A 24574-nucleotide genomic window follows, 5' to 3' on the forward strand; every position below is an offset into this window, starting at 1 on the left:
AAATGATTTTTAATTAATTTTAAAAATAAAATGTACATTATTTTATTGCCAATAACATGGTACAACAATAACTGGAAATATGTTTGTCAGAATCAAAGTTTGATATGTCAGTTTAAATACTATTTAGGTCCAAAGTGAGTATGTATGTTTCCAATGCAATGCTCACAAAAAAATTAAATTTTAGATTTTGCTATGAAAAAATAGGATATTTATAAAATATAAATTGACCAAAGACTTTTAATTTTTAAATCATCAAAACTCGCCCATAACTTTTGGAAATATAAGGGTGGTGCAAAAATATTGTCGTTGTTTGACTTGAAGTTGAACGTCAAAAAACAATAGTATTTTTTGCGCCAACCTAATATAAGCATCTGAAGCTGAAAATAACTCATTTTCTCCAAATGCTAAAGATAGGCTCAGCCGTTTCGTAATCTATAAGGAAGTAAGTCACATACACGCAAAGTAACTTTTATATAATAGTATATATATATAACTTTTATATAATAGTATATATATATGTATATATATTAGTGCTATGCCTATTCTTGATAAAATTTATACACTTATCGTAACTATGCAAGTCTTTTAAAAGATGATTTAAGTAGCCAATTCAATTGAGAGGTTTATAAATCCACGTTAATACCTCATTTGGTATTGTCATTTTTCCATTCTTTCTTTTTAGGTAAGAAAAATCTTGGCTTTTATATATATATATATATATATATATATATATATATATATATATATATGACCCCCCCCCCCCCACTCTCAAAAATATATTCTGTCTTTTTTACATGGTTTGTTGCACGCTATTGTTGCCAATAAATTTGATATAATCACTGACATCTTTACAGCATTATAGGGCTTCCTGGTATTGTCATTTTTCCATTCTTTCTTTTTAGGTAAGAAAAATCTTGGCTTTTATATATATATATATATATATATGTATATATATATATATATATATATATATATATGACCCCCCCCCCATCTCAAAAATATATTCTGTCTTTTTACATGGTTTGTTGCACGCTATTGTTGCTAATAAATTTGATATAATCACTGACATCTTTACAGCATTATAGGGCTTCCTGGGCAAAGCAGTGCACTGGCGTTACATAGTCCAAGCTATCATCTTCTCTTTGACTTCTATGTAAGCAGTTACTTGTAACATACAGTTAACATCAATTGTTCAATTAATAGGATTTAAAATTATATCTTTTTCTTCTCACCAATCGCCATGCACGCGTGATGCTATTCTGCCAGACTGGGAACAATTTCATAGCTGCTAAGAAAATGATCTCGTGCTTATTAAATCAATTATAATTAATTCAATACAGGATCTTTTGGAAGAGGAATAATGTATTTGCATCAACACATTTGTTCATCCAATAAGCTGGCAGAGAAAGAGTCTAATCTTATAAGCACATGGCTTAATTTTGTAACACTTGTCAGACCATCTAAAAACCTGTCTTTCTAGCTTGGTCACTTTCCCTTGTGGAATCGTTATCCTGGTACGCTGCAACAATTGTGATGTTGGTCATTGTTGCTTACTTTACAGCACAAGTTGTAGTGCTGATTCCAAAATTTGGGGGTTGATGTGTCGCTGCCAAACCTAGTTGTTTTGTCATAATGTTGTATTGTTAAGTAGAATGCTATTTTTCTGCTGATTGAGGGCAGTGATGTTAAATTGTCTTTGCGGGTCAGTTTTGAACTCCTCTCATGCTGTGTTTAAGATCAGAAGGTCAGAAACCGACGCAGTCAGCAAGATTGGTGACAATCTAAAAAAGCGAACCTCACATAAAATCAAGTCAACTTGACTAATCATTTAGTAGAAAGAAAAAGAAAAAAGGATCTAGTGGACATTAGCTTTGCAGCTGATAATCACAAAATTAAACCAACGTTCACAACGAAAAAGAAACCACTGATTTATTTACATGGTTACATTTTATTTCTTATTGTTGTTGTTGTTAATAGGTATTAGATTTGCAATTGTTTTTTTCTTGTAATTATTGTTCCGTTTCATTGAGGGTTTTTTTGTTAATTTGCTAATTAGTAGTTATTAGTTAGATTTACAATTAGAAGGAAACTGTACAAAAGATTATGTAGGTATTAGATTTCTAATTGGCTCGTTATATTGTATTTTATTTTTTCATCTGCTTTGTCTGAGGTGTCATAACCACTGAAGTACCAAAGTGAAAGTTTCATCTGAACAGACCCCTTTTTTTTCTTTTTTTTTTTTTATAAGGGAGTCACCACTTATCAATGCTTGAAGGCCACTCGAGAATAAGGGTTACTGAATGTAGTTGAGTAATCGTTAATGGTGTAGATTGGGTAAAATTTGAATTTAAGGGAACAGTTCAACAAGAATTTGTTTATATTGAACTTGAAGGCTACCATATTGTAATCGGCTGGCAAGCAGGCCAGTGGAGCAGTGTTCTATATGCAGCCAATTCTAAGAAAGAAGCTTTGTTTATGGAATCTGCATTTAGATTTAGGCACAGATAGAGAATGTGGAAAATTGTTGATAGTGATAGTAGCTAGTCAAGTGTCTTTTGTGAAATTTTTTTGATTTAGATTGAATAAAATTGAATTGTATGGGACATTTTATCCAACTAAGAACTTAAAATATTTTGAGGGATGTCTGCGATGAGGGGCAACATTTATACCAATCTAATACCTACTCATTACTAAATAAAAATATCCAGTCCCAAGTCTCCTCCTCATCATCACATTTGTTTTACATGCTTGCAAATGTTAATAACATCATTAGTCTTTATCTCTTTTTCTCTCAAATTCATCCTTATCACTTCTGTTTTCCTCTGCCAACTCTACTGTTCCCTATCTACTCACCCAAGCACTCTTATCCATTCCTTCAATGTGACCAAACCAACAGTCTCCTATTCTGTACACTATCAATCTACGGAAATAGCTTGTTCTTGTTTTATCATCCGTGACCGTCTAGAAGTTATAAGTAATTCTTAGTATCACCCGCACTGAAGATTGAACCTTAAACTTCCAGAAGACTGTTACTTAGAACTGATTATTACTTAGCACTTTTATCTGTTGAAATGCATACAAATTATGACTTTTAAAAAATATAAATATAATGCAAAAATGTAAATCAAATTCGTGTCTTTTAATTTTTTTATTTTGTTTTATTTTGCGTTATTGCTTTACAACTCTTGTGTTTTGTTGCTGGATTTTATCAAGTGAATACTGTGAATACCTGGATAAGGTTCTGTACAAGTATCTGCCAATGTTTTTTTAAGAGTAAAAAAAAAAGAAAAGAAAGCCAGAGACATGAAAAGCAGAATTACTAATAGGGAGGCAAAAAAGAAACATGGCAACAGATAGGACATCAAAATATACATGACAGCCATGGAAGAGATCACATGAAATATGCAAATGTGGCCAAATAGAAAGTATATAAAAAGACGAACGATAAGGAAGATTTCTGTGTAGATGACTAAAAGAAGTTTCTTTTCTTTTTTTTTTTTTTTTTTTTTTCTTTTTTTTTTTGTTGAGACAAGCTTGAAAAACATTAAATTATAAAATCTAAATGATACTCAATTGGTAAACCATTCTGACAATAGGGATGGGAGTTCCCTACTTTTTAAATCCGCTTAAATCGTTCTCATAGATATGTTCTTTGCTTTTTAGTTGAAATCCATTTTTTTTTTTTTTTTTTTTTTTTTAAATAAGAGAAGGATGATTTTTGTCAAATTACTAGAGCAGTAGTTTCCAACCACTGTGCCGCAAAGAGATAGCTTGAAGCCATTTAATTCCATTTTGTTTAATAAAGACATTTAATTTCTTAATCATGATGACCCCACTCAGTTCCAACTCTAAGTAAAAAAGCCATCAAAATCTTACTGCAATTCATGCCTATGTGAACTGGGATTTCCTTACATTTGCTTAGGAGTAACAGCATAAGGTGTTATCTTTGTTGCTGCGGCTTGAGTCGTGCGGCGGGGTGTTCTGGTCACTGGCTTAGATTGATTTGACGCAGCCTCCAGAGTCATACTGCGGAGCATCCTCTTTAATGCAGCCTGTGGTATAGTGTTCAGAGAATGTGTAGCCTTTGAAGAAGAATTAAGTGTCTCTCACATTCATCCACATATTGCAGCAGTAGTTAAGAAAGCACCAGGCATTCACTATTGTTATTCTATACTTGATATTGAATACAGAATGTGTTGATTCTTCTCATAATCTAATCATTGTTTTGTAAAAAGGCCTTGAGTAGAAAATCTTTATTTTATTTTATTTTTTTTTTGATAGGTGTGCCATGTGAAAAATGTGTACGGTGGTGTACCATGCGCCCACATCATAGTTCATGCAGAGGTGGCAACAGTCTAGGATTGCTTCATTATGCTATACCGTCAGATGAAAGAGATTCTCATTTTAGACCTAAATTGTGGCAGAATGAAAATATAGTCTCCGGTAATCTGTTAAGGCCACTTTGTAGAAGTAGCTCATACAGGTGATGTTATTCAAGCTATCAAAAGATTCAATGTGACTCTAAATCAAATGCAAAAGTTACATCAATCGAAACGTTGTGAGAATAACATCCAAGATGAGAAGCATGGTTAATAATAATCCAAATGAGACACATTAGACCAATGTTCACATTTTTTGTTTTATGCAACAGAAGCAGCATAGGCACCTATGTTGTTGGGGTTGTGAACAAATACCCAGCATCTCTTACTTTAGGGCTGTCTGGAAAGTACTGGAACTGTGAACAAAATAAAGGTTATCGGATATATTAGTTAATATCTTGCAAGGATAATTAACTGTAAACTTAACTTCCTACAACCATTGCATTTTCCTTTCACGATTTTGTTTATGCTTTCTTCACAATTCTCTGAGTACCCAACAATATCTGATCGAGAACATTGCCATATTGAAACAACCTTCCTATTCACCTAATTTTACCTCATGTGACTTTTTCCCTTTTTTTTTTTTTCAGCTGCTGGTCAGTGTTTTTGTAAGGCTGCGCAGTTACAGCTGACCTTACAAAGCAGACATGAAGCTGCTACCCATTATGTAGATGCTGGAAATGCTTTCAAGAAGGCTGACGCCAGTGGTAAGTACTAAGAACCCACCATGAAAATATTGAATGGCCTTCTGTGTAAAGCTGTGGAATCAGGATCCCAATCCCTTGTTTCCAATTTTAAGCCCAAAATAGTTTACTGCAAATTATGTTATCTTTTTATTTAAAATTAAGATTGTGTGTATATGTTTATATATTTCTATCTATAGGATTCATTCCTAATCTAATTAACCAATCATTATGAACTTTGGAGGACAGCTACTAGGTATAAGGGATTCAAATGTGAGGTATCTTTTGTAAAAAAAAAAGGGGGTAGAACCCTTTGTAAACATTCAGATATCTTAAATTGTTGTGAAAATTTAAGAATAAGTATTAAGCATACCATTTGCAAATTAAAATATTTCAGATTTGTATTAAATTTGATCCATCATCATTAGATACCACTTAAGCAAGATTTTCTGAATTTCAATTTTTTCTTCAAACCACCTTAAGCTTAAACTTTAAATTTTAGACATTTTCAAGAATCAAAATTGGAAGAAAAATTTTCAACATAAGGTTTAGTAGCATTATCTCTTGGTTTTCAATCTTTGTAAAAGTGGTGCAAAACAGTTTTGTTCAGGGAATTAATTTAATCCAACCTTGAATAGATATTTTTTGTGTGTGTATGTGTATATATGGAATGCTTCCAACTGCTTTTGGACCATCTTGCATGAATTAAGCATCCGTTTTTGAGTGACATAAAAAAATTCAACGAAGGCAGGGAGTCTGTGTAGGATGATGAGAGGTGTGGGAGGAGTAAGGATGTCAGAACACCAGAATTGATTAGCCAAATAAAGAATTTCATGGATAAGGAGCCTCATGTGTCTATGGAGACAATAAGTGCACAGTTTGATGTCAGTGTGGGAACTGCACACACAATTATTTATGAGATACTGAAGATGTGGAAGATTTGCACAATGTTTGTCCTAAGGTGCTCCGTCCGTGTCACAGACTATTTGGCCGAGATAGGCATTAAGACAGTTCCTCACCCGCCCTATAGTCCAGACCTTGCTCCCTGTGACTTTTGGTTATTCCTTAAATTGAAGGAAAACCTTAGAGGCTGTCATTATGAGACAATGGAGATAAAAAATGCTGTGACAAGGGTCATTGACACGCTCACACAATAGGACTTCCATGGGGCCTTCCAGAAGTTGTTGGAAGATACAACAAGCACATTGCAGCTGAAGGAGATTACTTCAAAGGCAATCAGAGTTTCATGTGTGTACTATCAATAAAAGTGCTTATACGGAAAAAGTCTGGAAACTTATTGAAGGCACTTTGTGTATGTATGTATGTATGCGTAACCTTTCTACGAGAAGCAAATCTCTGATTTAAAAAAATCGTAAAGCGGGAGACCAGTACCCGCATTAAGCTGGTCTGCAGTTTAACTTGTTGCTGGCTATCTTGCTTTTGCTTGTTCTCAACATTTTGAACCGAGAGAGAGACTTAGCTGTCGTACAAAGCTATGACTCTGTAACATCACCTGTGTATAGATACTCCCTCAGGCATTTGTCTATAAAGATTGTCCTGTGGCGATGGAAAAGTCATGGAGGCTTGAAATGCTGGAAACATGTAATAATTGATCTCAATGACCGTCTTCAGTATCATACCTGCGTGAGCGTGTGAATTCACCAGTAGGACTAAGAAGAAAAAAAGTCATTTTTGGTCTCATGGACATTAAGTGTCTGAGGGAGTGGCACTCGTCTGACAAGACGTTGCAATCATCATCATGTATGTGTATATATATGAGAGAAAGAAGAATGAAAATTTAAGACTGTAAAAATATATTTTACATGAAGTTATTGTTTGATAAGATATATTGAAATTTCCTTAATCTGCGGTGTTTCAAAGAAGCACATTCTTCTCATCAGTGAAAAGATATTAACAAATGAATATTATTGTGAAGCTATGAATTTGTTGGTACTGGTATAAATTGAAACAGCATTATATGAAAGTTAGTCATAAATGCAAAAGAAAACTTTTGTGCAAAGATTTAATAAAATGAAGGAAATTTTTTTTTTTTTTTTAAATAAAAAGATAAATTAAAAATTAAGGATTAAAGAACGAGATGAAAAGATATGGAGCAGTCAAGTATTATCAATGCGAAAAGATAATAGGAGACAATGTTCCCATAAGAAAAATCCAGAATTATACTCTTGGCACGTAAACTCAAATTAAAATTCAAAATGTGTGTAATCCAAGTTTGTCGAAAAATTGATTTACAAACAGTCAAGGAGTAAAGATTATTTAAATCTGTTAAAGTTTTTTTTCTTTTATGCGCCATTCAAACGGCATAACAACTACCATGGCCTATAATGTATATATATAGTTATCCACATACGTGTTTTGCCATCACTACAGCTCATCAATCTGGCCGACTATGACGGGATTCAAACCAACAACCATTGAGCCTGTAATCAGGTGTGTTAATTGTTATGCTAAGAAAAGCTTGCTTGAAATGACATGCTAATTTATAATTTATAATGTAATGTTTTTTTTCTAACATTATTACTAGTGTTAATATACAATATTGCGACATATTAAATATTATGTCATATAGATAATCTGAAGCAGAGGTATATGTACAATGTGGTGATCGGCAGTGTTTATCAATTTATCTACAGCGTTCTCACACCTTTTATTTAAAAAGGTTAAAATGAATGGAAGTATATTTTAAACCTAAAACTTGCTTCTCTAAGTGAAAGTGCGTGTTAGATATATAACGGATTGTTGTTAGCAAAAAGGCTTTTTTAGCAGGTTAATTCATTGTGTCTCCTGATTGGTCTATACATAACCCAATTCAACTGAATATAATGATTCTCCATACAAAGAAATAGTTACAAAATTGTTTGTTACTGCTACAAGTTTAAAACTCACTTAAAATAATAATTTTATTTCTTCGGCAGAATCCATTAATTGCTTGTTGAAAGCAGTTGAAATCTATACAGACATGGTAAGTAAAATTATTTGTTCTATTTTCAATTTAAAAGCTAAATCCATTTCAGTTACCTTTTTCTTTTTGCTTGGGAAGGCCACTTGAGAATAAGGGTTAATGAATGTAAGGTGATGGTGTAGTAATCATTAAGTGTAAATCGGGTAGAATTTGATTAGTTATGAGGACGGCTCAACAAGAACTTGTTTACATTGGATTTGAAGACTACCATGTTGTATTCAACTGGGAAGCAGGCCAGCAGAACAGTGTTCCACAGGCAGGCAGTTCTAGGAAAGAAGCTTTGTTCATAGAATCTGTTTAGATTTAAGCACAATTAGAGAGTGGGGAAATCGCATATAATGGTTGTAGCTAGTTGAGTGCTTTTTGTGAAAGTTTGGCAAAGGAGAACAATAGATTGGAGTTGAGCACTTGCCATGAAAATAACGATAGTGCAGAAACAGGCTTGCAACGTCTCCTTTGTGGGAAAGAGTTTGTAGGAAAGAGACAAGAGCATCACCTACTAGGTTTCAAAGCCAGTTTTGACAAGACTGGATATGGCCCGCCAAGCAGCTCCTGCACAGATGTGGCAACAGTACTCCATTTTGGGGCATATCCTGCATTTTCATGATATCAAACTTGATAAAATATTTTCCATTTGTTCGTCCGTCATGCTTAAATGCATCCAATTGTTACATAGGCGAAGGGCACCAGAAAAGCTGTCTTTATCTCTCAACTCGTCTGACCTCTTCAATGGTGATGATAATTGAGCAATAAACTGTCTCTTAGATTTGAAGTGCACTGATCACGCTGAAATACATTGCTCTCAAACAAACAACAAAATTGCGTTGATATGGTTCACAAGTTTATTAAAGCTCTCTGGAAAACAAAAAGTGATGAACTAGTATTGTTTTAAGGGCGAGAGACGAGCCAAAACACATTCAACTCTGAAGTTCCAGAAAAAAGAATAAACTGGTCATTTTATTCACATCCAGCTATGACATTACTCTCCATGACTCAATCATAGAAAGACAGACAACTTGGATGTCGCATAAAACAAAATGAGAAATTCTGTTATATTGCTAAATGCTTTCGATACAATGGATAAAATTTTGTAATAACATGGCTGGTAAATGACTACATAAGTTTGAACCAAATCGAAAATAAAATGAATATGACTAAGAGGTTGGAGAATCAAAAATAAGATGAAGTCCAGTATAAGAGTAGACAGTCAATCTTGTTACCATATCGACACTTAGGTCAGGAGAGAAGGAATATAAAAAGGTTGTGAGCGTAATTGGAAGATACAAATATGAACAAAAGAAAAACTGAGGGAAAAGAAGAGGGAGACAAAGCATTTGTATTGTGCCTATAAATAATATATACAAGAAATTGAAATGTAGCATCTGAAGAACAGATACTACACTTTGATCTTGGCCAAAAGGCCAAATCATTTTTATTAGTTTTGTTTTAAAATAAAAACACCAATTTTTTGTTTTTGTTTTATTAGAATATTTATTTTGAATATTCCACTTTCCTTTTTTAGGGGTGACAAGGTTTATTTGGAATATTCCACTTTCCTTTTTTAGGGGTGCACAGCATGATAACGGCTGAAGTGAATACGGGTAATAATATAGAGATTATTATATCATTTTAAAAGATATTAAAAAAAAAAAAAAATTTATTTATGGAAATCACTCCAGACAAGGCATGAAGTCAGTTGATGTAAAGAACTACATCATAATATATAAGACTGGAGTCATTACTGTAAAGAAAAATATGCTGTTAAAAAAAAAAATTAAAAAATAACCATTCTCCATTTCAATTAAATGCAATTCTCTCAGAATGTTTTAATTTTTTAAGTTTAACTTTTGATTGTTAAATCTTTTCATTAGTGTTTGGCCAATTATTTAATCAATTTCATAATTATTCTCACAGTATATTTTAAATGTTTTTTTTTTTTTTTTTGTTTTTTTTCAATTACAAATCTATTTTCTTTTCTTTATTAGGGAAGGTTCACCATTGCTGCTAAGCATCATATCACAGTTGCAGAAATTTTTGAGGATGAAATGGCTGATATTGAACAGGTAAGTATTCACCATATTTTCTTGCATCTAGGGCACACCACCATTTTAAAATGAGATTTTGAGAAAGAAAAAAAAATTACAAATAGAGTTCTTCCCAACTCCCTTTCCACACACTGGAAGATTTCCAATATAACAACCACTGATCATTACTTTGGTAAAATTCACTCTTCTATTTATTGTTAATTTTAGTTAGTTTAAAAAGTAATGATACTGTGATTGTTTTCAAACTGGAAAAATTATGAAGTTCAATAGTTAAACTATTACTGAAATTTTTGTATTTCATAAACTTACCTTGGTTATTATCCATAGTGCCTTTAAAAAGTGTGTTTATGACAAACAAAATCCTGCACTCTCTGAGACAGATGGTGGCATACTGAATGTAAGCAACGGACAGTTGTAATCTGGAGGTATCTAGCATCTACTCAGATACTGAACTAATATGTACAAAACATGTTAGCATCAATTCTCACTTTATTTATGCTATTATATTCATTTATTTACAACTGAACGAATTAGTTCAACCAGGTCATTAAGGGTTGACATCCAAGCTGTCACTGAATGTGCTATTAATTCTAACATGACTTTGGGCATTTCTTTACATTGCTTGAACAATCTTCATAAACCATTGTTGAGGTGGCTTCTCTGTTGAGAAAAAGTATGATCCTGTGCAGTACTAGGCGATCCACCCTCCCATGCTTTACCTTCCTGCCCTTTGAGAAGAGGTTCGTTTCTTGCTAATCTTCTTAGGTGCTCCTACTGGGGAATATCAAATTATCTTGTACTAGTAGGCCACCTAGCATTGGCTTGTCGTAAAATATGCTTAAATATGATATTTTGATTAATGCAGATTTCATATTTACTGTTATATTATATTGGACCCAATATAAAGCAATAATTTTAAGTTTTTTTAAAAAATGACTTGTGCGCCACCACCGAGAATTGAAACCAAAACGTTTACGATTTACTTTTTCCTTTGACGTTAATGCCTTAGCTATGAAGACATGTTTGTTATAAGACTAAAATTTAAAACATGAACCAATAGCTATTACATTACGGGTGCATATTCGTAATGCTGTTGTTTGACCTTCACCTGGCAAATTTCATTTTTTTAATTTTCACACTTTTACACCGATTTTCCCCAGTTAAAATCCAAAACAAGCTTTTGCATGGGTTTGAATACCCTATATATGAAGTTTCATGTTTGTAGATCAAAAACTGACAGAGGAGTCTGGTAGGCAAAATTTTTTAAACAAATATATATACGCATACATAAATATAGAAAGAGGTTTGTGTTTACTATAATCTTTTTACGCAAATATTACGCGAGTATAAATCATGTAGAATGTCTGCATGAATATAATTACACATAATAGTTAACTAAAAATGATCATCCCATAAGAAAACTGAAAAAACTAATATGGAATTAATTAAAATGAATGTTTATAAGAATATGCAAATTAGCTAGATCTTTTGCAGATGTAATTCCACAACCTATATGTAACAAAGTTATATTTTCTTTTTAAGAAAATGGGTTTTTAATATGAATATCAATACACAAAAAAAAAAACAACCCAAATATACATAGGAGTATATATCATCACTCTATTCATTCAGAATAATAGTGATAAAAAAAATTCATGTTAAGCTGTATTTCAAGAGTTACTTCCCTTCCTCTATATATTAAAAACCTAATAGCATAATTGTCAATAATGAGTAGCATAAGTAAAGAGTCTGTTTTAGAAGGAAGCCATCTGCAATAGATGATAATATTGTTTTCCTGAGCAGCATATATAAACATGACAAAGTAATTCATGAACAAAACTTTGTTCGATCGTGATGACAGTACCATCCATACTCAAACAATGAAACATTTGTTTAATCATTTATTAATTTTTTAAAACATTTAAAAATAATTAACATTGAAAATTAAATGTTTTTAATTTCTAAATATTGAATATGACAAACAGATTTAAGATTTTTCCTGATTCATTAGTTTTGTTATTTCATTGTAAACATTGTTAATAGCAATTGTTGAAATTTTTGGAAAAACATTGTTTTCTTTCTATAAATATAAAAGCGAAAATGTATGTATGTGTGTTCGCTTTTTCTGTGTGTCTACAAAAGGCTTTTTTCGGAGAAGCGGTCGCTCGCTTCACAACTTTTAAAAACTTTTTATATCACATATAAATCGTAATTTCTCACAGTTAACAACGAAGATCGCCTGTCTATTTAATTTGCTCGATTTCGGGAAGATAAATATTCAAAATTTGTCGCTCGCTGCATGTGGGTTAATCTTTTTCCTATAACATCTTGGGGGGAAAAAAAAGCGTTCAGCAGTAAATGAAATCCCGCAGTCAAACTTGACCTCATTAAGTCATTAAAACGGGCACCTGCCAAATCCAAGTAATTAAATAAATTCAAACGTGTTTCCGTTAGCATATCGCTGTGGGGCAATGGTTAACGTCGCACATTTTTTTTTTTTTCACACTTTAATTTACAACTTTGCCTCAAGGGTTCGATCTTCATACTTACTTTTTTTTTTTTTTTTTTTTTTTTTTTAACCCCCCACCCCCCACCTCCGGAGTTTCCACACACACCTCCAAACACCTGGGCAACGCCGGGTACCCCTCGCTAGTCTTAAATAAAAAGTCAGAAATCATTATCTTTTTAATGGAAAATGTTTGAGATCACTTGTGACAAAATACAAGCATAAAATCGAGATGGTTATCTCCCTTTATGAGCATTACCCAGCATGATCGAAAGAGCAAACCTCTCCCCCACTAGTATTAAAAAAAATGTTTATTTTTAATTTAATAATAATAATAAAATTACAGCATTATTTGGTTTTCTGATGTTTTCATTTTAACTTGTGTATTTTGATATTTCAAAAAAAAAAAAAATTTCCAAAAGAGGAAAAGTAATTTTCTTAACTGTTTTATCATCTCCTTCACAGGCAATATCCCATTATGAACGAGCTGCTGACTATTACAAAGGCGAGGAGTCAAACAGCGCAGCAAATAAGTGCTTCCTCAAAGTTGCTCAATACTCTGCACAGCTGATGCAATACCAGAAGGCGATTGACATTTATGAACAGGTAAGAAAACGTTCACAAGAATACCTCCTACTACTACTCTGCACATATTTACAGTGATTAAAAGTTAACTCCTTATTTGAAGCATTTTTATTAAGATTTTACGAGATGGACATTTATAGCATGGAGTTTTATTTGGTGCAGATACAAGTATTTGCCACTGTCTTTAAAGCCTTTAAGGAATCACACCATCTGATTTTTACCAGAATAAAAATTTAAAAAAAAAAAAAATGTTGAGTTAGCCATTTAGCTTGGGTTAGATTATTTGGTACTTCTATATTATACAAACAAAAAAAAATATTGAATATCAAATGGTACCAACATAACAGAGCACATATGAGCGTGTGTGAAAATAGCAGCAGCAGCCGAAGGATAGATGACTAGCGAGTTATTAGCAGCAGTATGTTCGAGCACTATGCAAATTAGCAAGTGTGCGTGGGCTTGCATGATTTATTTTTGTTTGGTTGTTCCTTTTTGACGGTACTAGACGGCATAGAGGGCTGAGAGAGATTTGATCTGTAACGAACACCGTTCAAGCATAATAGTCATGTTACAATAGGGACATATCTAAATATTACGAAAAATGATTAAGTAGAAAAATAATCATTAATGAAAAAAGAAATTTGGGGAAGAAAGCAAATTCACTATATTACATTTAATAAGAGATAAGTTGACAGGGGAGATAATTAAGTTCTGTTGCTTATATCATGTGATGAACATAATTCAAAATGTCAGACAAATTTTATTCCCCATTTGAACTTTATTGAAAACAATTTTTCATTTATAATTATTTTTCTACCTTATTGTTTTCCGTGATTTTTGGATATGTTACTATTTGCAACATGAAAATTACGTAGGTACCATTTGTTTTACTTGAAATTCAATATTTTTTCGTTATTCTAATATAGAAGCAGAGATTATTTTAATCTTGAAAAATTGAATTTGCAAAAATGTGGGTTAAAAATATAAAGGCATTAATTTTCAAGAAGGACGAATTGGGTAGAACAGTAAGTCGAATGTTTGAAAGCAAATAGAATGCATCAAAGTTAGGTGTAAGTGAAAAGGAGTGCTGGCAATTTCTATTTAGAGTACACAAAACCAGTTGATTTTTTTTATATATAGACAAAATCCAAAATGAGTCTCTTTCTGCCTACTATCCTCCCCGACATCCTGCTTTTTTTTTTTCTCTCTTTTCAGTAATGGGTTAAATAGTATAACTACCAAGGTGCTATAGCCTTTTATTTGTAATGGATTATTTGAATCTAGTGTTTTATAGCTAGCTTTATTACCTTTGAATAAATAAACAGAGAGAGAGTGATGGAAAGGAGAGTGATAGGTTGCCCAGACCAAATTGACACTTTCCCTCCACACGTCTCTATCTTTCATGGCCTTAGGAATATTTTCAAGTTGTAAGCCAGTGTCTTCTGTCAATTTTTTTTGTACGTCTTGACAGGTCTTCCTACTTTAGCGGTTCCATGTTTAGGATCCCACCATACCACATCACTGATGACCTCATGTTTTCTTCTGTAGCAATATTCGGCATATCATGTTCTTTTTTCTTACTGAAGAGTTCCTAAACTGGATGAAAGTAAGAGACAGAAACTTATTAAGAAATGGGTGAGTTAATTGCAAATTATGGCTTATAGGAACAATTAAAATGGAAGTGTTAGTCACCTTTCCAAACATGGTTAGTCCCATGAGGTGTTTATACGTCCCAATACAAAAATGTTTATAGTGTTCTTATTTTGTAAAATATAGTTATCCTGCTGGCTCAGGATATATCTACAGTTCCTGTTGAACAGTTTGAAACACTTGTATTTTGTTGATATTAATATAAAATAATACAATAAAATAAATTATAAAACTAAAGAAAAAGTTTTTAAATCTTATATTTAGATCACATTTATTTAAAAATACCAACAGGATATACCAGTTTGCGCTATTTTTTTAATATCTACAATGAACATAAAATGTTTTCATAAATTGAAATAGCAAGAAAAATGAATATGAGTTCATTACCTAAACATTACCATTCAATCTGATTCATCTCCAAGGAAAACTGAGATACAACTGTGCCATACTATGTGTTCTATACCCTCACTGAGAATCAGGAGAGTACTGGGAGGGAGGAAAAGAAATAAGTTGCCAACTAGGAATAATTCAGCATATATATTGTGTAAAATGTTTATAAAAACTCTCTGGAAACAAACATTAATTAACTCTATTTTACTATCATAATAGTTATAGATATCCACTAATGAGTTCATTTGTTCCTCCTGATTATTAAACCATATTTCGTCGTTGATAGTTGGTACATTTCTAGAACGTCAGCAGATTACTTTGTGTACAACTTTTTTTTTTTTTTTTACTCTTTTATTCATCGCAAACGAGACAGTGCCACTTGGATGTAAGAGACTACTATTTGGGACCATATCTACAGGAACACTATGTAGGGAGTTGAGCAGCAGGGATATCTGTTCACATATTTAAACTTCTGCATGTCAGTACAGTCAGGGAATCTACTCTTTGGAATTTCATCTCTGTTTCCTGTTTCTCTGACTGTACTCACCCGCAGAAGTTTAAATGTAATGTGAGCAGACATCTTGCTATTCAGCTCCCTACAGTCCACTGCTAGACACGATCCTAAATTGTAGCCCCTTACATTTCAAGTGGTAATAATGTTGTTTGGAATGAAAAAGCCAGGTACGGCCAATGATGGAGTACTGTTGCCACATCTGGGCAAGAGCTGCTAGAAGCAGCTTATCCTGCCTTGACAGAGTTCAAAATAGACTTTGTAGCTTAGGGGGGGGGGGCCTTTTTCTCTTCCCGGCAACCTCTCTCCCACAGAAGAGACGTTGCGAGCCTGTCTCTACTTTATTGTTATTTTCATGGCAAGTGCTCATCTGAGCTTCAATCTATGGTTCTCTCTCGTCAAACTTTCACGAAAAACACTCGTCTAGCCAAAATCACTATCAATAATTCCCCACATTCTTTATCTGTGCCTAAACCTAAACGTAGATTCCATGAACACAGCTTCTTTCTTAGAATCGCACACTTGTGGAACTGTCTTGCGTTTGCCTGATTTCCATTTGACTACAATTTGATTGTCTTCAAGTCCAACGTAAACAAGTTCTTGAGGAACTGTCCCCCTAAGTAATCCAATTTACAAAATTTCCACTACTTATGATTACTACGCTATAATCCCATTGACTAATGTATACCTATTAACCCTTATCCTCGAGTGGTCTCCAGGCCTTGATAAGTGGTGACTCCTTTGTAAAGAAAAAGAATTTTAAAAATAATAATAACAGTAAAAAATAAATTAAAAAAAAACTTAAGACAAAATGCATAGCTGCTGGAGTCTGAAACGACTAAGTAAATTCTGAGCAAATCTGTAAATTGATTGGTTCCACACTTTCTTCTTTATTACGTCTTCTCTCTTACAGACGTGATGTTGCTAGTCTCAGTCTTTTCTATAAACACTGTTAGGGTATGTCTTTATTAGAATTGTCTGATCTATTCCTGCTCCTTTTTTCAGCTCGTTTGACTCGTTGGTTTACAGGTCTCCATCAATTTGTTGTTTTAATACCTTGTTGTTATACAACTTCCTATTTCAATAGCTTCTTTCCAAGAACTGCAGGATTATGAAACTCTTTTCCTTCTCACTGTTTCCCTTCTACCTACAACCTTGGTCTTTTCAAGGCTAAGATCAATAGGCATCTTCTGGCTCGGCTGAAAGTTGTGACTAAATTCGTTTCATTTTTTTTTTTTTTTTCAATAATAAAGAAATTTTGTTTATTTTTTTTACAAAGATTAAAAAATAAAAAAAGTTGCACACTGAGTTGAAAAAAAATGTTTCAGTTTTTAAGAATTTGCTAAAAATAATCTCTACAATGAGTAAAGTCGTTTTATTGTTTATTTTAATAACATTTTTTGCACTAACAGACTCGGTAGATTGCCTGTGTAAGAGGGAATATTTAATAAAAATAAGGAGGTTTCTTTAGGTATGGACTTAAAGATATTTGCCAAAAATAACCTCTCAAAACTTCTGAGTAAATTAGTTTAATTGTTTATTACAAGATTGTTTTAGGATATTTTATGTCGAAGTTGATTTAATCAGCAGCAGCACTTAGTCGTACATTGATCATACATAATTTTTAGTCATACATATTTAGTGAAACGAATTCTAAAAACACATATACAAATACAATCTTAGATTCACACAAACATTCTCTCCACAACTTTGTGTATACAGTGATGTATTTTCTATTCTATTTTCAGCCAAACATGTCTGAGGAGATATTCGTTCTCTTTGTGAATAAAGTTCCTTGTTATTTAGAGCTGTGTTTGTATCAATACCACAGATTATTTATTTGCAGACTGCTATCCTCATCTTCATAGTTATTGTTTCACCACGTTTCAGCCAACTATTCCTCTGGCCTTCTTCAGGTGAGTATAGAAGGCCTAAGGAATAGTTGGCCAAAACGTGATGAAGCAACAGCAACAGTCTGCAAATAATACATAAATACACAAATTACTCATCTCAAAGGATTCCAATAAAAAAAATGATATATAATACCACAGACTATATCTGATTGTTTTCTCCCTTATTTTTTTCTTTGAGATTTCTATTTTTATATCTATTTCTTGCATCTAGGTGGCTTCCAATTGTATAGAGAATGCCCTGCTGAAGTATAGTGCAAAAGATCACTTCTTCCGAGCTGCCCTCTGTCATATGTGTAACGACATCGTCAATGCCAAGTTAGTTATTCCAAAATACGAAGAAATGTTCCCAGCATTTTCAGATTCCAGGGAATGCAATCTTTTAAAGGTGAGTTTTTTGGGTAAATCATGTTTTTGTTTTCTTGAGTTACAAGTCGGGTTGCAAAGTTGGAAAACATAACATGTGACTCGGACTGGAAAAATTGAAATATTGAATTTCAGTTAAAACCAATGGCATCTATTTAATTGCCATGTCGAAATTAGTAAAATATCCAAAAATTAGTAAAAATTTAGTAAATTAATTAATAAAAATAGTTTTTTTAAATTGCAAGTTATACTTAAATAATAATCTGAATGAGTTACTTCCCTTGTTTAAATTACATTTCAAAAAATAATAAATACAGATCAATGAAATTGTTTTATATAATGATCTACACTCTTATATAAAAGTCGCTGTGTGAGAGTGAGCTCCTTCCTCATAAGTTCCGAAACAGCTGAGCCAATCTTTTTCAAATTTCACACAAAGCTAATTTATATGTCTGGCAGTGTTCTTAGATATGTTTTGTACAGAAATTCATCTGATGAGTATTGAAAATCGAAAAAATCCAATCTAAAAAAGTCTTCTCTCTTATAGTTAAAAAATTTAAAAAAATTTTACACGGGAATATTTTACGTTACACCAGCCAAAGGAAATAATAAAATCTCAACAAATCATTTCTCCTTAAAAAAAAAAAAAATCAGAATTATTGTCATCTGGAGATATAGCTCAGTGGTAGAGCATTTGACTACAGATCGAATGGTCCCGTTTAAACCCGGGTGTACTTCACCATTTTATTTTAATTTTTTCTTATTAATGAGTTCAATTTACGATAAAAGAAGAGATACTATTTAAAATCGTCTCAAATCATTTTTTTCGTTTGCATATTTTAAAATTAAACATTAATCAGAAGTGACTTTTCAAAGGCATTTATCATCAAGCCCAAATATCAGCTGACATATTGTAAACAAACACAGATGGAATTTGACAAACAAAATTATCATTTTTTTATATTTTTTGTGATTAGTCCAGTAGACAAATTATTCTTTGTAATATATAATAATAGAGGATTGATTCTATAATATATATGAAATCTGCATAGATTAAAATATCATGTCTAAGCATATTGTACAACTGGGCAACACAGCTAGTGTAATAATCAGTTATTAATTGTGACATGAGTTAAGTAGATAATATTAGTTTTTAATGGAAATTCAAATTTGACTTGAGTTCCGTACTTATTCCAAACATGCACACAATTATTGAATTGAAATCCTCAAAATGTTCCCATTCATGTTCAATACAATCTACCTGTAACCACAAACATTTCAAAGCATTTCAATAGGAATTACAGAAAATTTATCTGAAATTACTTAACGTAATTCATAGATTACTTTTGATTTAAGGCTGCAAAAAGATAGAAATAAAAACGCTATTACTTATGTCGCACCATGTAATTACATAAATTGTTTCTTTTATAAAAAAAAAACTCATCTTTCCTTTCTTCTTTAACAATTCTTTTCTTATAAATTTTTATCAAAATAAAATCTTATAATTTCACACAAAGATTCATTCTTATATGCATTCGAATTCTCCACTTCTAACCCTAACCCTAATTCTCCACTACTCACTATCGAGTGTCTTTGGTCTCTCTGTGCCAGGGTTTGTTTAGACAACCTGACATGAGGATATTTCAACGTGCAAGTAAAATCCAACCAAACATTGAAAATAACAGTATTCAATGGCCAAATAAGGTCATCGCAACACGGCTAAGAATGGTGTACTTTCCTCTAATGATGTTACCCCAAGTAACAGAATTTAATTGGATAGTCCACCAGACTAGATGAATTCTTGTCTTGGAATCCAGTAAATAGAAGAGATCATGAGAAAGATATAACAGGGTTTCCCAAAGTGGACTCCGTGAGTAAGACTGACACGCTCCACAAACCCTTTCTTAAAGAGGACCAAATGCTTTCTGTGGAAAAATCTAAATGGCTGCAGACATTTAATTACTGATTTTTTTTTTTACTGAAAAGAGATGCGATACATAACTACAGATTCAAAGAGTTTCAGGACGGTTCATGAAAAAGTAAATAAATAAATTTTAAAAAATGTGACAATTTTTGATTAAACAAAAAATGGTTATAAACATGAAAATCTCGTAACATCACGAACAGGAACAACTAATGAATAAGTCTAAGTTAAAATTTGAAGTTAATGTTTTTTTTTTATATTTGTTTTAGAAATTATCTTGTTAGTATTCCATGAAAAACCTTTGCCCTTTTCAGGGGTTCCATAGTGTCTTGAATTTCGGAAAACCCTGTACTATAACATAGTTAACTGATCATTTGTCGAGAGTAAAATGAACGTTGTTCATTTGTTTACTAACTCAACATTTCAAACATAAAGGAGAACTTTAATGGAACACTCAGATATCTATGTATCTCATTTCGAGATTTGAAGTAGAAGTGGAAAGGGCACCTTGATTTCTGGAAGTTTACGCTGAAATAAAATGAAAAAAAAAAATACAAGTATAGCTCTGTTCCGCTTGCCTGTTTCCCTCCCGACTTCAACCTGGATGTCTTCAAGTCCGACACAAACAAATTCCTGATGAACCGCCCCCCCCCCTAAGTAATGACACCTAACCAATTCTCCAATACTATTGCTACACTATCCCTTGGATTACTGTACACACAATAACCCTTATCCCTGAGTGGCCATTGGGCCTTGATAAGTGGTGAAATCCATGTAAAAAAAAGCTCAATTTAGAAAATGTAAGTTAAGTATATATATGGTGAAGTTACTTACACTATTGGTAGCATGTAATTTGGTACTACCTGCCACAGTTGTGACTGAACCAGTTTCCTCACCAGGTTTATCTTTGGTTTGACTGATAAAGAGAATGGCTAGCCCCCTCAGCAAGATTAAAAATAATACCTTTTAATGGGATGAATCTTTTAATTATATAGGTCCCATTGCTGCAATGTTGCATCTCTGTGCCTATTTTACAAGTATTTTAATGGAATGTGCTACGATAAACTTGTGCCCCATTCAACATGCATGTTCTTAACAAACCTGCTTAGCAACAAAATCACACCCCTTCACTGTTGAGGTCCCTAACTGCCAGAAGGCTTTCTACTCTAATAGTTTCTTCACAGCTAGACTTTGGAATTCCCTTCCTGCTACCTGCTTCCCTGACTTTAAATGTACTGTAAACCAACATCTTGTTAATTTTTCCTAGGCATGGTCCCAAATAGTAGCCCCCTTATGTCCAAGAGGCAATATGCCTTGTAAGGGGTGAATGTGAGTAAAAAAAAAAAATAATTGATAACAAGTCAAATAAACTTTGTTTGATCATCAAATCAAAGAAAAATGTGAAATACAAAGAAAACTCTTTAAACCATGCTATATCAAAGCTTAATGCTTCTCATTAAAAGAAAAGAGCAAGGTTGTATATAGAGAAAAACCTGGCTTAAAAATTAAAAATATATCATAGGTATGTAAAGACTGTAATAGATAGAATTTTATTTAACATTGACTTGTCATCAATTGTTTTGTTTTTTTTTTTAATTATTTGTTCCACTTATCTGTGTAGAGTTTTCTGTATCTTGATAAATTATTGTATAAATATTTTTTATTTTTGTCTTTACAAATGTATGCAGTTAAGGAAATCCATAAAAATCCTGAAATTTTACCACAAATTGTATTTCATTAAATCACAGTAAAAAAAATTATTTTGCAAAAATTCCCTTTGTGTCCCCAGGGGCTCAAAAGAGGTAAAAAATACCCCAAAATGGCCAAAAATGACACGTTTTGCCCCATAACTTTTGATCCATCGATTAGATTTTTCTGAAACTTGGTCAAATGTGGAGATCAATGTTCTTAATATAAATTCAGTACGAGTGACCCTGGCAAAATTCTGGTTCGCCTCCCTCTGGGACTTTTAGAGCTAAAAAACTTGCCTTTTTGGAGCTCTTTTTCATATGACTCAAAAACTTGATATATATGCCTATATAGTGGTTTTCCATGGTGCTGAATTCAAATATACATGTCTTAAGGCATGAAACTGCACCGTTTGTCCATTTTCACTGGGATTCGGCATTCCCAGGAGCTCAAAAGGGGTCACAAATGCCTCAAAATTGCAAAAAATTACACTTTTTGCCCCATAACTTTTGCCCCATCCATTAGATTTTTCTGAAACTGCTGGGCCTTCACACTTCTCACATTCATTATTTCTTCACTATTTTTTATGACGTCATCTCACATGCAGCACCAGAGGGGCACCACACACATGCGACTTGTTTATATGAACTTTAATTTTACAGTATTATACAAGCTGTAATCTGAAAGTATTTCAAAATTTCAGTTAAGAAAATTGACAATACAAAATATATACTGATGTATGTAAATTTATTTATCTATTTAAATAAGGACCAGACATTGGTGGAAGGAGGGTTTATAGATGCTCTTTGTACCTAGACATTTCGAAGCCTAATGCTTCATGTCAGAGAAGGAGCTAGTTTACATTTAAGGGAATTAGTTTTAGTTTCCAGTGTCAATAATTTTATTAATATACTTCATCTCCATCTTACATGTTGAGCATCTTATAGCCTAATAAGTTTCCATTTTAATAATCCTTCATAATTTCTTTAACATCTTTAACTGCATTCATTCATATATATATATATATGATGATTGCAACATCTTGTCAGACGAATGCCACTCCTTCAGACACTTAAAGTCCATGAGCTGATATGCCTGAGGGAGTATCTATACAAAGATGATGTTACAGAGTCTTAGCTTTGTACGACAGCTAAATCTCTCTCTTTGTTCAAAATGTTGAGATCCAGCAACAAATTAAACTGCAGACCAGCTTAATGCGAGTACTGGTCTCCCGCTTTGTTTTTTTCTAAATCAGAGATTTGCTTCTTCTAGAAAGATTGCCTCCACCACGGCTTAGGGAAGCCCTCTCCACCTCAACACATATATACATACACACAAATATACACGGTGCTAGTTGGCTGTTGACCCCGAAAAGGGGTTCATTCGCCCTTTGAAAGGTCTTGTTTTTAATCCTTCTCACTAAACAAGTCTAGTGGGGGAACCAGTTTAGTCGCCGGTGACCCGACCATGTGGCAGGTAGTACTGGGTTACATGGTACTAGTAGCATATGATATGACCTGACCATAATATATATATATATATATATATATATACACACACATTAGTATATTTGGGCAGCATTTTTTTTTTCTTATGCAGGTTTTGTATAAGAGCAGGAATAATTCCTGTTTGTTTCTCTTGCAATCCGTTTTTTTTTTCCATTTGGCGGGCCAATATTCATATGTTCTGTTTGAGTGTAAACAGAAATTCGCCATAGTCACAAAATTTTTCGACTTCCATGAGTCTTCTTCAGGCAAGTGGTGAATTAAAAAAAATTATTTACATAAATCATGAGGAAGTGGGTACACTTAAGGGCTTTTTATGATTTTAAACAACTTATTTAATTAATTGAATTAACACAATCTTTTAATTCATCACTCTCCTGACAACGACTCCTGGAAGTCAAAAACGTTTGCAGTTATGGCAAATATTTTTTAACACTCAAACAGAATATACGAATATTGGCCTGCCAAATGGAAAAAAACGAATTGCAAGAGAAACAAACAGGAATTGTTCCTACTGTTAAATGATACACACACATACATTTTGTTTTTGTTTTTCTAATTATTTTCAGACTGTCCTAGACTCTATGGATAATGTTGATGAATTCACCAAAGCTGTAGCTGACTATGATTCTATCTCCCGGCTTGACCAGTGGCTGACAATGATGTTCTTGCGAATTAAAAATCAGATCACAGAGGAGAACACTGATGAAATGAACCTTTGTTAAGCATTCCTTCCTTCCTTCCCTCCTCCTCTCTTTCTGTCTCTGTTGTCTTCATTCCATATGAGGGTAGGAGAGGGGCACCACCACGATAACCTGTCTAAAAGAGGCTGTGACTATTTTTCAGTGTAAACTTTTTTTTTCCCTACTATGGTCTATATAACTCTTTAGACTATTACAGTCATTACCTCTTCTGATATGCCCTGTCCCCTCTCCTGCCCTCTTCTTCCTTCTCCTTTCCTACTACTACTCTCCTTGTCTGATTTTCTCTCCTCGTCTGTTCCGACTCTTATCTCCTATTACAATCATGTTAATCTCTAACCACTATATGCTTAGTTTGATCTGTAGCCAAACGGGCGACTACTTTCTCTCTCTCTCTCTTCCTCGTCTCTCTTCAGTTAAAAAAAAAAAAAACAAAGTTCCGGCTGCCTGGACTTGTTGTGGTTATGGCACAGGGCACTGTGACCTTTTCCACCTGCAAGTTGACAGACTTAAATGATTTCAGGCGCTGAGAAGCAGATAGATATACATTTACATAAATTTTAGTCACATTTGTATTCTTGCTTACATACACCACAATAATACACAAATATATATATATATATACACACACATACACACGTGGGGGCACAAATTCAAATACCTTGGTGTGAGCCATTTCACACTCCTGTCATGATCATATATATATATATATATATATATATATATATATATATGACAATTATTTTG

General features: G+C 33.0%; 1 protein-coding gene across 1 annotated transcript in view; it reads left to right on the plus strand.

Moving 5' to 3' along the window:
* Positions 1 to 24263, plus strand: part of LOC145260277 (alpha-soluble NSF attachment protein-like) — a 60070-nt gene extending 35807 nt beyond the window's left edge. Inside the window, exons 3-8 of the mRNA XM_080118114.1 lie at positions 4970 to 5086; positions 7999 to 8045; positions 10031 to 10108; positions 13062 to 13202; positions 17857 to 18030; positions 23696 to 24263. Of these exons, the coding sequence (XP_079974240.1) occupies positions 4970 to 5086; positions 7999 to 8045; positions 10031 to 10108; positions 13062 to 13202; positions 17857 to 18030; positions 23696 to 23851 (713 nt within the window). The 3' untranslated portion in view covers positions 23852 to 24263. The remainder of the gene's footprint in view (positions 1 to 4969; positions 5087 to 7998; positions 8046 to 10030; positions 10109 to 13061; positions 13203 to 17856; positions 18031 to 23695) is intronic.
* Positions 24264 to 24574: the final 311 nt, after the last annotated feature.

Source organism: Euprymna scolopes, chromosome 36, assembly GCF_053919585.1.
Source record: "Euprymna scolopes isolate OS-2025 chromosome 36, ASM5391958v1, whole genome shotgun sequence".
Taxonomy (NCBI): Eukaryota; Metazoa; Mollusca; class Cephalopoda; order Sepiida; family Sepiolidae; genus Euprymna; species Euprymna scolopes.